This window comes from Salvelinus sp. IW2-2015, unplaced genomic scaffold, assembly GCF_002910315.2.
Source record: "Salvelinus sp. IW2-2015 unplaced genomic scaffold, ASM291031v2 Un_scaffold3695, whole genome shotgun sequence".
Lineage (NCBI taxonomy): Eukaryota > Metazoa > Chordata > Actinopteri > Salmoniformes > Salmonidae > Salvelinus > Salvelinus sp. IW2-2015.
In genome coordinates, this window is record NW_019944972.1 from 23,841 (window position 1) to 41,472 (window position 17,632).

Sequence of the window (17,632 nt, forward strand, 5' to 3'; positions counted from 1 at the left end):
CGCTCTGCGACACCGCCGTTTAGAATTCCGAACAAACAGGGAATGGCGAGTTTAGAATTCCGAACAATCAGAGAATGGCGAGTTTAGAATTCCGAACAATCAGAGAGAATGCGGAGTTTAGAATTCCGAACAATCAGGGAATGGCAGAGTTTAGAATTCCGAACAAACAGGGAATGGGCGAGTTTAGAATTCCGAAACAATCAGGGAATGGCGAGTTTAGAATTCCGAACAATCAGAGAATGGCGAGTTTAGAATTCCGAACAATCAGAGATGGCGAGTTTTAGAAATTCCGAACAATCAGGGAATGCGCGAGTTTAGAATTCCGAACAATCAGGGAATGGCGAGTTTAGAATTCCGAACAATCAGAGAATGGCGAGTTTAGAATTCCGAACAATCAGGGAATGGCGAGTTTAGAATTCCYAACAATCAGAACAGTCTTCAGTTCCATTCAAACAGATCTCTCTTTTCGTTCTGTGTCCTCCCCTCCGGTGCGTGTCTCCAAACCATTGCGAGTAGAGCAAGTTGCGGCAGGTGTGTGTGTGGATTGATGCCCCGGACACTGGAGATACAAAGAAGAATGGAGAGATTGTCCAAATGTAGGCTAATACTGATGCCAGCTGTGATCGGACAATATGTGTTTTCTAGGGTTAGAGAGAGATAGGCTTAGTCAACCTCCTGACAAGTTACAAATATTGATACGGAGGCGATTTGCTGATCAAGTGTGTCCAGGATTATAGGACTGAGCCTTGTTCGGTTGGAAATTACGCACGAGAGGCAACTGGCTACTGATCCGTGCCACCATGTACAGTGGCTTCGGAAAGTATTCAGACCCATTGACAATTTCCAGATTTTGTTAGGTTAAAGCCTTATTCAAAAATGTGATTAAATCGTTTTTTCCCCCTCATTAATCTACACACAATACCCCATAATGACAATTCAAAAACAGGTTTTAAGAATTTTTTACTAATGTATAAAACCAATAAAACTGAAATATTACATTTACATAAGTATTCAGACCCTTTACTCAGTACTTTGTTGAAGCACCTTGGGCAGCGATTACAGCCCCGAGTCTTCTTGGGTTTGACCTTATGAGCTTGGCAAACCTGAATTTGGAGAGTTTCTCCCATTCTTCTCTGCCGATCCTCTCAAGCTCTGTCAGATTGGATGGGGAGCGTTTCTGCACAGCTATTTTCAGGTCTCTCCAGAGATGTTCGATTGGGTTCAAGTTCGGGCTCTGGCTGGGCCACTCCAGGACATTCAGAGACTTGTCCCGAAGCCACTCCTGCGTTGTCTTAGCTGTGTGCTTAGGGTCGTTGTCCTGTTGGAAGGTGAACCTTCACCCCAGTCTGAGGTCCTGAGCGCTCTGGAGAGGTTTTCATCAAGGATCTCTCTGTACTTTGCTCTGTTCATCTTTGCCTCGATCCTGACTAAAAACATCCCCACAGCGTGATGCTGCCACCACCATGCTTCCCTGTAGGGATGGTGCCAGGTTTCATGACGCTTGGCATTCAGGCCAAAGAGTTCAATCTTGGTTTCATCAGAACAGAGAATCTTGTTTATCATGGTCTGAGTCTTTAGGTGACTTTTGGCAAACTCCAAGTGGGCTGTTATGTGCCTTTTACTGAGGAGTAGCTTCCGTCTGGCTCTCTACCATAAAGACCTGATTGGTGGAGTGCTGCAGAGATGGTTGTCCTTCTGGAAGATTCTCCCATCTCCACAGAGGAAGTCTGGAGCTCTGTCCAAGTGACCATTGGGTTCTTGGTCCCCTCCCTGACCAAGGCCCTTCTCCCCTGATTGCTCAGTTTGGCCAGGGGGGCAGCTCTAGGAAGAGTCTTGGTGGTTCCAAACTTCTTCCATTTAAGAATTATGGAGGCTACTGTGTTCTTTGGGACCTTCAATGCTGCAGAAATGTTTTGGTACTCTTCCCCAGATCTGTGCCTCGACACAATCCTGTCTCGGAGCTCTACGGACAATTCCTTTGAACTGATGGCTTGGTTTTTGCTCTGACATGCACTGTCAACTGTGGGACCTTATATAGACAGGTGTGTGCCTTTCCAAATAATGTTCAATCAATTGAATTTACCACAGGTGGACTCCAATCAAGTTGTCGAAACATCTCAAGGATGATCAATGGAAACACGATGCACCTGAGCTCAATTTTGAGTGTCATAGCAAATGGTCAGAATACTTATGTAAATAAGGTATTTCTGTTTTGGATTTTGTTCAAATTTGCAAAAATTCTAAAAACCTGTTTTCTCCTTGTCATTATGGGGTATTGTGTGTAGATCGCTGAAGGCACTGTATTTCAAGGTCCAAGTTTGGCTGGTGGTTGTTTTGATTTTAAATCATTTGCATGGTCAGCTGAGTTCTTTGCGAATTAGGCTAATAGAATCCAACTCTCAGCGTCGTTGGCGCACGGATGACATCTAGACCTCTATCATAGTAGGGACTCCATACATTGAGGAGATCTGGAGAACAGCGGGGGGGGGGGGGAAACACTGTAAAGTCAACTGAGATTTCACTCCCTCCTCTCCACTCTTCTGTGTTGACACCAAAACACTAAGCACTGGAGCCTACGCTGAGCTGCTCGAAGGGAAACCGTTACCCAACCTTTAAAATTGGCAAGCTCTCACATCACTGTTTCTGCTCATGAGAGGCAGTGGGTGGCAGATGACAGGAACATCTGTGAGCAACCTGGACTCAGAGATAGACGTAACATAGTAAACTAAAATCCAGGACACTCAAATAAGGTATGCTAAGTTACCTTGGGTATGGTATGTATTAATTTGAGGATGTCCATTATCCATTTTGTATGATATGTTATGAATTACAATTCATATGAATTGCAATTTGTGTGAAATGTTCTCAAATTTGCAATATGTATGAAATGTTACGATTTCCAATTTGTTGTGGCTAATGTTAGCTAGGTGGCTAACGCTAATATAATCTAGGTGGCTAACATTAGCAAGGCAAGGGGTTATGATTATGGGCTAAGGTTAGGGTTAGGAGTTAGGTTAAAGGGTTAAGATTAGAGATAGGGTTAGCTAACATGCTAAGTTGCAAAAAACGTGTAAGTAGTTGCACGGTTGCTAATTAGCTAAAATGCTAAAGTTGTCCGTGATGAGATTCGAACAAGCAACCTTTGAGTTGCCAGATATTCAAGTTATACGCTGACCTATCCACCACGACCAACCACCCTCCATTCATTTTTGCCTTAAGTAACCTTCTGTCTAATGTAACCATACCAAACGTAACATATCATACAAATTTCAGCATCCCGGATTTTCAGTCACTAAGTTACGTCTAGTCTATGAGACCAGGCTGCTGTGCATCTAGAGAGAATCTCCCATGATCGCCCACTAGCACCCCCTAACGCCACATTAGTGTGCAGTCATACTGTGCCTTTCTTCTCAAACTGACATCATCACCAGTCCATCAGTGTGTGGAAATTGAAAACACCCTACTTGTCTTAGCTGATAATCCTCTCCAGCAAGGGGCCAAGGTTCGGGTCTGGAAGCACAGTTTTGACTGCTCCTACAGTCTTGCTTCAGTACTGCAGTTTAACTGACGCCCGGCCCAGAAAGACAGTTTCCATAGACAGCCACATAGAGAAGTCAGACACTTTAGTCATCACCTTTGTGCATAAAACATCCATTGAATTATTCAAATAATTGTTGATGAGGTCGATTTTTTCCCCTATCATTAATGCAACCGCTTTGACAGATTTCAAAAAAGCTTTACGGAAAAAGCAAACCATACAATAATCTGAGTACGGCGCTCAGAGACCAAAACAAGCCAAACATATACCCGCCATGTTGCGGAATCAACAGAAGTCAGAAATAGCATTATAAATATTTACTTACCTTTGATGATCTTCATCAGAATGCACTCCCAGGAATCCCAGTTCCACAATAAATGTTTGTTTAGTTCGATAAAGTCCATCATTTATGTCCAAATACCTCTTTGTTGTTTCGCGCCTTGAGTTCACAAATCCAAATTCATGACGTGCGATCACTAGGTCCAGACGAAAAGTCAAAAAATTCCGTTACAGTCTGTAGAAACATGTCAAACGATGTATAGAATCAATTTTTAGGATGTTTTTAACATAAATCTTCAATTATGTTCCAACTGGAGAATTTCTTTGTCTTTAGAATTGCAATGGAACGCAGGTCACTCTCATGTGAATGCGCATGGTTAGCTCATGCCACTCAGACAGACCTCTGACTCATTCAGCTCTCATTCCCCCCTCCTTTACATGAGAAGCATCAAACAAGGTTCTAAAGACTGTTGACATCTAGTGGAAGCCTTAGGAAGTGCTATATGACCCCATAGACACTGTATATTCGATAGGGGATGAGTTGAAAAACTTCAAACCTCAGATTTCCTACTTCCTGGTTGGATTTTTCTCAGGTTTTTGCCTGCCATATGAGTTCTGTTATACTCACAGACATTATTCAAACAGTTTTAGAAACTTCAGAGTGTTTTCTATCCAAATCTACTAATAATATGCATATATTAGCAACTGGGCACGCTTTTAACAGGCAGTTTACTCTGGGCACGCTTTTCATCCAAACGTGAAAATGCTGCCCCCTATCCCAAAGAAGTTAACAGCCGAAGATGACGTCGTCGCTGCACGCACTGCTCCCTCTGCGCACTTAGTGCTAGTGGACATGTGAAGTTTGGCTGTGTAAACTGGATGCAACACGGATATAGACGATCCACGAATCGGCGTATGAGAACATGAGTAGACCACGTTGAAAACAATGATCGGACATCTTAGACACAGTCTCCAATTCTTTATACCTCAGTGATCTCGGGTAACGTTTTAGTCCAGTTGCTAGGGAAACACAAATCGGCCAAACGGGCATGGTTCAGCACCAAATTCTTCGGCGACCAGATTTTACCTTTATGCTGCGACGTTACTTTAAAAAAAATATCTTTATCTTTCACACTGTAGATACTCAAGAGTCGAGAGTTGTCTTTTCTGTCTACTTGTGGGAACAGTCACTAAGCTACTTAAGCATTTTCTGTAAAGTAGTAGGAGAGAAGAACACTGGCGTCACGTTCTGACCATAGTTCTTTTGGTTTTTCTTTGTTTTAGTATGGTCAGGGCGTGAGTTGGGATGGGCAGTCTATGTTTTCTGTTTCTATGTGGGGTTTCTTGTTTGGCCTGATATGGTTCTCAATCAGAGGCAGGTGTTAGTCATTGTCTCTGATTGGGAACCATATTTAGGTAGCCTGTTTTGTAGTGTGTTTTGTGGGTGATTGTTCCTGTTCGTGTGTTCCTGTTTTGTCTGTGTTCACTAGTTCGGGACTGTAGCTTCGTTGGTTTTCGTCTGTTTATTGTTTTTGTTCATAATTGAAAAGTATTCAAATAAATATGGATACGTACCACGCTGCACATTGGTCCTCCTCTCCTTCCACCGACGAAAGACGTTACAACTGGTTGCTCTCTTGTGCTGAAGGGCCCAATGATGTCAGTAGCTTCCCTCTCAAAACGTTTTTTCCCCCTTCTCTTCCCTTTGCTAATGGTGCCAAGGCTGCAATTCATTCAGATTGATATCACGATAACATCACTGACTAACGCCAACCTACGCAAACCAAATGGACTTTGACATATTGCAGTCAGTGCACAACCCAAACATTTCACCCCTTTCTCTCTCACCTATAATACACACTTTGTTTGTGTATGTATATCGGTTTCTACTGTTTAAAAGGTAAACGTGCACATGTGCTCAAACACAAATGAAGGTAGGGTTATATAACATATCAAACCAATTTGTAAGTCGCTCTGGATGAGAGCGTCTGCTAAATGACTTAAATGAAATGAAATGAAAACCACCATTTTAGGCATCCATTCAACACTGTCATAACACGGCACCTGATGCAAATCTCTCCCTGGAGCTGTGTTTGAGAGAGATTTAAAGAAAGAGATGAGAACATCTGTATGTCTCCACAGACAGAGAAAACGGAGTAAGTCTTGGAGCAGGACACCTGTTGAGCCAAAGACACACAAAGACTCTGAAGCCAGGTTGTGTCTGAATGGGTAGAGACCTGTGGATGAGCATTGAGTCAGTGTGAATAGTCTGTGGTAGAGGGAGAGCAGGAGTTGTTAGTCATTTAACAGTCTTATGGCCAGGCGATAGAAGCTGCTTAGGAGTCTGTTGGTCTGAGCTTTGATGCGCCGGTACTGCCTGCCGGACGGGAGCATGGAGAACAGTCCATGGTGGAGTCTTTGGCAATTTTTCGGGCCTTTCTCAGACACCGCCTGGCTTGTTCCTTGTCTTCTCCCTCTGAAAGGCAGTGAAAACTCTGATATTATTTCCACTAGTTTGTCTTTTGACCAATCACATCAGATCTTTTCACAGTATATCTTTTCAGAGCTGATCTGATTGGTCAAAAGACCAGTTAGTGAAAAAAAATATCAGAATTGGCCTGCATGTGTAAACGCAGCCTTTGTTTTATGTGTCTCTACATAAAACAAAGAGGTTTACAGCTCTAGGAAGCTTTACACTTTCCACAAACTCGTCATCCCTCCCTCCCTCCCTCCCTACCTCCCTCGCTCCCTCACCTCGACAGTTTGCAGCTTCATCTCTATACAGTCTCATTTATGCCAGTGACGCCCGTCCACTGTATTTTGTGAAGGCAAACACGCTTCGCGCGCTCCGCTGCACCATACACAGCCCCTCCCCCTTTCTCTCTTTCACTGCAGATAGCCTACTGACGTCAGAGAGCTGCTTGCGTCAATGCTCGCACTCTGACAGATTTGTCTCTTTTTGTTTCAATAGGATCCTAATGGTTTATTACTACAGGGGAAACCTCTGCCTTCTTTTAAATGAAAATAAAAGCTCTATTATTATTCTTTATAATTATTTAGAAATACAGATATATATTATAGAAGGAGGTTATTTTTGGTGACAATAACGCCCTTAGTTGCTGTATACTTTGGAGGTATTGGAATTAAGCCAAGACACTTTCTAAAGGAAATAGCAATGGATCTTGATCAACTGTCTTTGAAGATGTTGGCAGAATGCTTAATTTTGCAGTGACATTTGCTGTATCTGACCGTTTGTGAAATACAAAAACAATTGCACATTCTAATGGACCTGTAAACAGATCGTTTGAAATCAATAATTGTTTGCATAATTATGCTGCACTGCCCGTGAATTCTGAAACATTGTTAACTCAGAAAACAATGAAAACCACAGTAGCCCTACACACCAAAAAAAAGGAGGGGTTCTCAAAGGTTCTTTGGGAAGAGTGATGGTTCTCAACTGGTTTTGACTGGGGAACCCAAATCAGACAATAACAATTGAGTCTTGACCCAATATTATGGACTGTTAATGATTACATTTTGTAACGTTGTATTGCAGCTGCCTTCTTGGGCAGGCTTCACTTGCACAATAGACTCTGTCTCAATGGTCTACTACTATGGTATTAAAGGAAGACGTTACACAGACATATTAACTGAGAAAACATGTATTTATAAATTCAAGAGAATAAGACGTTTTAATTAGGAGTACGGAGTAATACATTATCAGACTCAGAACATGATTTTAAAACCAGTCCAATAATGTTAATGAACAGTAACACATGCCACTTTTTAAAATCATTAGGAATTCTTAATAAAAAATTATCATGTAAATAGTTTCACAACCTTAAAGTTTTTTTTTTTTTAAATGTGTACGTTTTTAACCAGTTCAATAACATGTAATATGAATGTCAGAATTAATTAACAATAATAATTAACCTAGTGAACAAGAACTCATTAACCTGTTTATTTATTGTCTGTGTGTTGTAGCCTATCAGTGGGAAAGCTGGGGGTGTTTCTTCAGTTTGATAAGTTTATTGACGTCTGGGGTGATGGTTGACAGGTCAACTCGGAGGTCATGCTGGCTGTCCAGTTAGTTTCTGCTTTTAGTTTTCAGCGCGGCCATAGCAGAGAAGCCACTTTCACACAGATATGTAGTGCTGAACGGCAGCATGATTCTGATTGCATGACAGGTGAGAGCAGGATACTCTCCCGCTAAACTGCACCAGAACTGTGGCAGTGTCATTTCCACGATGCGCATGCTCAGTCCGCGATCAAACGACAGCTCCACCAGCTGATCCTCTTCAGTTGCTTGGCAACGTGACGCTTCCCATCTCCTCTCGAAAGGGGTCCCGTATCCAGTAGTCRTGTCTCCTCTTCTCCTCCGGTGAAGTAGTGGCAAAACTTTCCCTGCAGCTTGACAAGATGCTGTTTAACGGGTTTTTTCAGTGTCGCCGTGCGCTTTGTTGATCAGATTCTGATTCTCGAAATCATCATTAGGAAACATGTCAATACTCCCATTAGAAACATGATTTMCCCAAACGGTAAGCTTCATCTTGAAGGCATCCACTTGGTCCCTCTGTTCAAATCGATTATGCCCCCTCCCTTGCATTGACACATTGAGCGAATTGAGATGAGCAAAAATATCCGCAAAGTAGGCAACCCGTGCGAGACATTCCTCACAATCGAAATGTTCGGGCAGAGAGGACTTGTTTTCCGAAAGAAACGCAGCAATCTCCGCTCGAAGCTCATAAAAGCGACCCAACACTTTACCCCCAGAAAACCAGCGGGACCTCTGCATGATAAAGCACCCGCTGGTGCTCGCTCCTCATATCCCTACAGAAGGCCTAGGAACACCTTTTCTTTTTGATATAGCTGACACACTTGATCACATCCTGGAGTGTCGTGGAGCTCGGGCACCATGTCCTTCGCTGCCAATGCCTCCCTGTGTAGGAAGCAGTGGTTCCACGTCGCACTCGATGCTGTCTCCAGGATCCGCTTTACTWCTCCGAAGTGCTGTCCGGTCATGGCAGCTGCCCCATCAGTGGTCACACCGACGCACCCTTCCCAGACCAGTCCCACGGAGCCCAGGTACATATCAATTGTGTTAAAGACAGCCTCTGTAGTTGTAGTGGTGGGCAAATCAGCGCTAAAAAGGAACTGCTCCTCGAAGTTATTATTCCACACGTGTCTGACATAGACCATTATAATTGCATGGTAGTGATGGGCGTTCCGGTTCTTTTCAGTGAGCCGGCTCCTTCGGCTCAGCTCACCAAAAAGAGCCGGCTCTTTTGGCTCCCAAACGGCTCTTTAAAAAAATATATGTTTTGTATTTTTTTCAAGTCAAACAGTTAGCGATCGTTTGACTATGATCTGTGTTAAAACAATTCTAATTAATTTATTAAATGAAATCATACTCTACCTTAACCARAATGTATTTTAAAAATGCATTGGTTTGTTATGAAAAAGAATGCTATTAAACATTTCCATTTAAAGTATAACTTTTTACAGTATATTAACAAAGTGCATATAAATCTAATCATTCAAAATGAATACAATCTGAGCAGCATAATAGAATATTGCACCATATCAAAGAAAAATAATGAACAATGTGCAAAACTGCAGCATCCCACTAACAACATTAAACTGGCCCCTCTTTTCTCTCTTCTTTATTACCATGTTATAACCAGCATCCCACTAACACCATTAAACTGGTCCCTCTCTTCTCTTTCTTCTTTATTACCATGTTATAACCAGCATCCCACTAACAACATTAAACTGGCCCCTCTTTTCTCTCTCTTCTTTATTGCCATGTTGTAACCAGCAGCACACAGCAATGCTGACCACATTTTGCTTTTATGAGAGGCACAGATTTGGTGGAAGTGTACCAAAAAATGTCTGCAGCATTAAAGGTCCCAAAGAACACTGTAGCCTCCATCATTCCTAATTGGAATTAGTTTGTAACCACCAAGACTCTTCCTAGAGATGGCTGCACGGTCAAACTGAACAATCGGGGGAGAAGGGCCTTGGTCAGGGAGGTGACCAAGAACCTGATGGTCACTCTGACAGAGCTCCAGAGTTCCACTGTGGAGATGGGAGAATCTTCCACTGCAGTACTCCACCAATCAGGCCTTTATTGTGGAGTGGCCAGACGGAAGCCACCTAAAGACTCAGACCATGAGAAACAATATTCTCTGGTCTGATGAAACCAAGATTGAACTCTTTGGCCTGAATGCCAAACGTCACGTCCGGAYGAAACCTGGCACCATCCCTACTCTGAAGCATGTGGGTGGCAGCATCGTGCTGTTGGGATATTTTTCAGCGGCAGGGACTGAGAGACTAGTCAGGATCTAGGGAAAGATGAACAGAGCAAAGTACAGAGAGATCCTTGATGAAAACCGCAGGAGCGGCTTCGGGACAAGTCTCTGAATGTCCTTCAGTGGCCCAGCCAGAGCCCGGACTTGAACCCTATCGAACATCTCTGGAGAGACCTGAATATAGCGATGCTCCCCATCCAACCTGACAGAGCTTGAGAGGATCTGTAGAGAAGAATGGGAGAAACTCCAAAAATACAGGTGTGCCAAGCCTGTAGCTTCATATCCAAGAATACTCAAGGCTGTAATCACTGCCAAAGGTGCATTTTTTGGGGAAGCTTGGCTTCCCTTGCCATCCATGTATACAAGCCAATGAGAGCAAATTTGAGTATCATGTAGTAGCCTAAACCTATCGATGTTAGATTGATCTGGACCATGACCACCGCCCCCCGCAAAAAAAAACGGACGGACGGACAGACGGACGGACGGACGGAAATACCAAACATCTACATCTAAATACCAAACATCAAACAGAAATACCAAACATCTAACAATACCAAACAGAAATACCAAACATCTAACAATACCAAACAGAAATACCAAACATCTTAGTTAGATGTAAAATTGCATGACTTAAGATCTTTGCAAAAACGTCAAAATTAATGACAGAGTTCTTGAGTCATCTTTTTTGATTCTGACTACTGGCTACGGTGTGTCAAGATGGACAAACAGTACTAGTGCAGCTTTTTTCCTAGTTTTTCTGTCACGTACGTCGTAATCCTCCTCGTCTGAGGAGGAGTAAGGATCGGACCAAAGCGCAGCGTGGTTTAATGAATACATACTTGATTTATTTAACGAGGACAAAAACACTAAACAAACTTACAAAACAACAAAACGAACGTGACGCTATATAACGWAAGTGCAGACACAAGCAACCAACGTATAGACATAGACAATAACCCACAACCCACAATACAAAACAGGCTACCTAAATATGGTTCCCAATCAGAGACAACGCAAAACACCTGTCTCTGATTGAGAACCATATCAGGCCAAACACAGAAATAGACAAACCAGACAAACATAGAATGCCCACACAGATCACACCCTGACCAACCAAAACATAAAACGTACAAAGCAAACTCTGGTCAGGGCGTGACATTTTCAAGCGAAGGTCTTTTAAGGGAGAAAGCGAGCACCCTCRTTCGTTTTACCTTAAGGGTACAACATGCTGCAACACAACAAAGAAATAGTTCAAGATGCACTCTCAAATTTTTGTATAATTCCAGCTAYTAGTTTTGAAAGTGGTGCTCATGAGCCAAAGGTGGTCCCCTTTTTTTTGCGTACTACGTCATCAAATTGTGTACTACATAATCAAATTGTGTACCACATCATCCACATCATCCATTTCGTGCAATTTCTACGATATGTTAAGAATCCAATTTGTGCAACATGTTACGAATTGTTTGTGCTTTTAAGATCACAGAGTGTATCTTTAAGTTAGTTAGTTAGTCCTCTTTGCTCTCTGTTGAGCATAAGGCTACAACAAACACAGGAGATGACTAACTGTAAGACGCTATAGATAAGAGCGTCGGTTTACTTTCCTAAATGTAAATGTTCATTCTAGGGGTGTCTAGGGAAAGAGAAAGGGGGGATACCTKGTCAGTTGTCCAACTGAAATGTGTCTTCCGCATTTATCCCAACCCCTCTGAATCAGAGAGGTGCGGGGGGCTGCCTTAATCGACATCCACGTCTTCGGCGCCCTACACACGTGCACAGTGCACACACACACAGTAATGGCTGAAGAAGTTGAGGGTGACTGACTATATATATACACATATCTGTTCAGGCATTCCCTGTTGGAAGCCCAGCTGTTTACAGCTCTGAGCGTTCTCCTCTCACAAAGAGCGGAGGAATGCAAAACATCTCCTGCTCAGACACATTTGTTTGACTTTCTTGTTATTGGGGAATGGGAATGGGAATGGGAATGGGTGTCGGTAGGATGGGTGGAGGAGGAGGAGGAAGAGGACGAGGAGGAAGATGAAGAGGAGGAAGATGAAGAGGAGGAGGAAGATGAAGAGGAGGAAGATGAAGAGGAGGAGGTGCATGAAGATGAAGAGGAAGGAGGTGGAGGAAGAGGTGGAGGAGGAAGATGAAGAGGAGGTGGATGAGGAGGAGAAGATTAAGAGGAAATGGAGGATGAAGAGGAGGAGGAAGAGGAGGAGGAGGAGGAAGAGTGGATGGGGTGGATGGGTAGAGGACAAAAGAGAAAGACACTAACTAGGGGGGCTGGTCCGACTGGTGTAGGGGGTGCTGTAGGGTGCAGAGCGATGGTTTCTCAGAGTGGAGTAGCGGTCACAGCCGTGGGACGAGGACAGGGACAGGGGGCTCCCAAACTGGGTGTGAGGGCTAGTAGATGGGCCTGGGATGAACCAGCCTCTCACTGTAGCAGCATGGTGGGCCCACAGAGAACACAGGAAAACATGGAGACATGACACATTAAGAGATTTATATCTTCTATGGGTTTAAAGACCTTTTTACAACCTTTTTGACCCCTCCTGTCTCAGCCTTCAGTATTTATGCTGCAGTAGTTTATGTGTCGGGGGGCTAGGGTCAGTCTGTTATATCTGGAGTACTTCTCCTGTCTTATCCGGTGTCCTGTGTGAATTTAAGTATGTTCTCTCTAATTCTCTCTCTCTTTCTTTCTCTCTCTCGGAGGACCTGAGCCCTAGGACCATGCCTCAGGACTACCTGGCATGATGACTCCTTGCTGTCTCCAGTCCACCTGGCCGTGCTGCTGCTCCAGTTTCAACTGTTCTGCCTGCGGCTATGGAACCCTGACCTGTTCACCGGACGTGCTACTGTAACGGATGTGAAATGGCTAGCTAGTTAGCGGGTACGCGCTACTAGCATTTCAATCAGTTACGTCGCTTGCTCTGAGACTTAAGTAGGGTTTCCCCTTGCTCTGCAAGGGCRGCGGCTTTTGTGGAGCGATGGGTAACGACGCTTCGTGGGTGTCAGTTGTTGATGTGTGCAGAGGGTCCCTGGTTCGCGCCCGGGTCGGGGCYAGGGGACTGACGCAAGAAGAGTACTGTTACYCTACCTGTCCCAGACCTGCTGTTTTCAACTCTCTAGAGACAGCAGGAGRGGTAGAGATACTCTTAATGATCGGCTATGAAAAGCCAACTGACATTTACTCCTGAGGTGCTGACTTGCTGCACCCTCGACAACTACTGTGATTATTATTATTTGACCGTGCTGGTCATTTATGAACATTTGAACATCTTGGCCATGTTCTGTTATAATCTCCACCCGGCACAACCAGAAGGGGACTGGCCACCCCTCAGAGCCTGGTTCCTCTCTAGGTTTCTTCCTAGGTTTTGGCCTTTCTAGGGAGTTTTTCCTAGCCACCGTGCTTCTACACCTGCATTGCTTGCTGTTTGCGGTTTTAGGCTGGGTTTCTGTACAGCACTTTGAGATATCAGCTGATGTAAGAAGGGCTATATAAATACATTTGATTTGATTTGACAACAGCAGTTGATGTGCTAATGTGTAAAAATGTAAGAAGTGAGAACGAAATCAGGAATCTAAGTAAAACGACTTAGTCACTGTTATATGTATCAATCCTAGTATTTGTTTAATATAAAGACTTACATTGAGAGTAGCTTGACTGTTGGTTGCCACTGTCATCCATTATGTCTTTACGGTCTGTTCTGTGGAGAGGATTCCAATCAGAGCATGTCTACTGGTTCCCAATCTACCATGAAACACACAACGTAGTTTGCTAATATATTCTGTATTCGAAATCAAACGTAACAGAATATGTTCTTTAAAGAGCAGAAATCGGAGCAAGCAACTGCCATACCTTTCCTTAGCATCCAGAAAGGCCTTGGCAAACGGGTTGTATTTGATTTTCAAACCGGTTATCTAKAATGTGGKGTGAAAATACAATTCAAAATTGGTAAGACATACAATACAGTATTCATTATAAAATGGCTAATCTTAATAAACAACATTGTTTGAKCATTTTCCTCTCACTAAAACGACCAATAGAAAATGTATATTTCTACATAATGGTGCGTAATTCTAGGCCTACTCAMTGGAATTGTCCGCATGAACAAATAAAAAATGTATGTTAAATCTACAGTGTCTATAAAAATACAGAACGTATTAAAGTAACGCAACAATGTACCTCTTCGTTCTGGTAGGCTGTGARGGCTATGAACCGCGTCTCCGGGAAGGAGTGGCTCGTGATCATCCTCTTAAGGCCCTCCGACGCCCGCAATATGGATACGTGGRTCATATTTATGCAATAACTTCAATATGATCTAACAATATATATATATATACCAAAAATAAAGCAAAAGTTCAATAATAGGCTTTRGGTTTCAGTTGAAAATCGACATACATTTTATTTCAATCGAAAATTGTGATTGATGGTGTTTACACGTAGGATCTATTACTTGACGTTTGCCTATCTAAATTGTTATCAAAATCATTGGAAAACGATAGCACTCATAGCCTACATATTTTAATTTTAATTGATAAGACTGTTATCGCCCATAACCTGGCCTCCTCCATTAAGTTTGTTGGTGAGTTTGACTTTACTGAATGAGACCGGATCTTTCATCCAGCGCGCACCAAAGTTTGGCGAGTCCGGGTGGATGTATAACGAAGGGGATATATGATCCGGGTGGATGTATACGCAGCTCGGGGCTTGAGGCTCGGGCTTGCCCCCAGGAAACCACTCCCCGTTAACGTATTACCACCGGTGGTTGTCCGCAGCCACGAAGTCCAGCAGGAACGAGTACATGGCGTTCGGATCCAGCCCAGAAACATCCACTTTCAGCACCTGGAACATGCGCCTTTGAAACAAAGGAAGATCGAATAGAATGTGTTCTTATTTCATCCATTCTAGTAATACAGTATATATAATCTATTTTAGGATATTGGGCATTGATGACGCTAATGTCAAGTGAACATCTGGTTTAATTTATAGACCATGTGAATATTAATACGCGTAAGTGTAAAAAATACGCGTAAGTGTAGAAAAACTCAAAATATAAGGCATGAAGAAGGTGTGCAATCTTTTTTTTCATTTATTAATTACTGTGATATCATCGCAATGTTATAAACACACGTTCAACACTATACATTTGTGATATAGACCTACCTGCTTTCTTCTCGTTATAAATAAACAAGACATAAGAATTTAAAAGACCGTTCTAAAGAAAAGGCTATTTCGTTTCATTTGGCACATGAATTCTATCAGGTAGCCGAACCATCAATCATTTAAATGTTATTTTAATTTGACCTTCATTTTTAACTAGGCAAGTCAGTTAAGAACAAATWWTTTTTTTTACGATGAAAATATAGGACAAAACACACATCAAGACAAGAGAGACAACACAACACTACATAAAGAGAGACCTAAGACAACAACAAAGCATGGCAGCACCACAACATGACAACAACATGATAATAGGCTTAAAGTACCAAAAAATCATACAATGTAGAATATAAATATATATATATACCTATGGACATTCTATCCAACATATATATATATATAACTTTTGACTTGTACTGTGTGTATATATATATACTGTATATAAATATACTTGTACTGTGTGTGTGTATATATACAGTATATAAATATACCTGTATATATACAGTACAAGTCAAAAGTTTGGACACCTACACATTGAAGTTTTTTTTTGTTTTTAAAACTATTTTCTTTAAAACTCATCAAAAATATGAACTAACACATATGGAATTATATAATAACCCKAAAATTGTTAAATAAATTAAAATATATTTTATATTTGAGATTCTTCAAAGTAGCCACCCTTTGCCTTGGTGACAGCTTTGCAAACTCTTGGCATTCTCTCAAATTTGGACTCATCAGACCAAAGGACAGATTTCCACTGGTCTAATGTCCGTTGCTCGTGTTTCTTGGCCCAAGGAAGTCTCTTCTTATTGGTGTCCTTTAGTAGTGTTTTATTTGCAGCAATTCGATCATGAAGGCCTGATTCACGCAGTCTCCTCTGAACAGTTGATGTTGAGATGTGTCTGTTACTTGAACTCTGTGAAGCATTTATTTGGGCTGCAATTTCTGAGGCTGGTAACTCTAATGAACTTATTGTCTGGGCAGAGGTAACTCTGGGTCTTCCTTTCCTGTGGCGGTCCTCATGAGAGCCAGTTTCATCATAGCGCTTGATGGTTTTTGCGACTGCACTTGGAAGAAACTTTCAAAGTTCTTGAAATTTTCCAGATTGACTGACCTTCATGTCTTAAAAGCAATGAGGGACTGTCATTTCTCTTATTTCAGCTGTTCTTGCCATAATATGGACTTGGTCTTTTTACCAAACTAGGCTATCTTCTGTATACCACCCCTACCTTGTCACAAACAACTGATTGGCTCAAACACATTAAGAAGGAAAGAATTCCACAAATGAACTTTTATCAAGGCACACCTGTTAATTGAATGCATTCCAGGTGACTACCTCATGAATCTGGTTGAGAAAATGCCAAGAGTGTGCAGACTGTCATCAAACAAAGGGTGGCCTACTTTAAATAATCTAACAATCTAAAATATCATTTTCTTTGTTTTAAACACTTTTTTGGTTGCTACATGATTCCATAATGTGTTATTTTTAATATTTGATGTCTTCACTATATATATATATATATATATATACACTGCTCAAAAAAATAAAGGAACACTTAAACAACACAATGAACTCCAAGTCAATCACACTTCTGTGAAATCAACAAATGTCCACTTAGGAAGCAACACTGATTGACAATAATTTCAACAGCTGTTGTGCTAAATGAATACGACAAAGAGGTGGAATTCTAGGCAATTTAGCAAGTCAACCCCCAATAAAGGAAGTGGTTCTGCAGGTGGTGACCACAGACCACTTCTTCAGTTCCTATGCTTCCTGGCTGATGTTTTGGTCACTTTTGAATGCTGGCGGTGCTTTCACTCTAGTGGTAGCATGAGACGGAGTCTACAACCCACACAAGTGGCTCAGGTAGTGCAGCTCATCCAGGATGGCACATCAATGCGAGCTGTGGCAAGAAGGTTTGCCTGTGTCTGTCCAGTGTAGTGTCCAGAGCATGGAGGCGCTACCAGGAGACAGGCCAGTACATCAGGAGACGTATAATTTCCACCTTTTGTCTATTCCATTTGCACAACAGCATGTGAAATTTATTGTTTGAAATTTATATATCCCCTTGGATATATCTATCTTCTCCACTAGATTGCAAGTTTCCAAATATATAGCCTGCTCCTAAATCACAGTCCGTCGCCGGATAGTTCTTTGGATGATCGCTGGTAGGCCCTTCTTAGCTGTGATGTATGCCGTCTGGTCAGCCATTGGTTGCGTGCGGCCATATGAGTAGGACTAGGAAGGATGGGTAACGTGTCTGAAGTCGATTGCTCACCAGACAATTTGAATTGCTTTATTACTTCAATCTGTCAATATTTACACATACAGTAGCC

At 42.3% G+C, this 17,632-nt stretch overlaps 1 protein-coding gene across 1 annotated transcript; it reads right to left on the reverse strand.

The window, feature by feature from the left end:
* Positions 1–12,401: 12,401 nt before the first annotated feature.
* Positions 12,402–15,246, reverse strand: LOC112076334 (T-box transcription factor T-like). The gene is given in 7 exon segments (XM_024143153.1): positions 12,402–12,568; positions 13,780–13,838; positions 13,991–14,052; positions 14,318–14,389; positions 14,391–14,453; positions 14,693–14,990; positions 15,236–15,246. Coding segments are annotated over 7 exon segments (732 nt in total).
* Between the last annotated feature and the right edge of the window lie 2,386 nt (positions 15,247–17,632).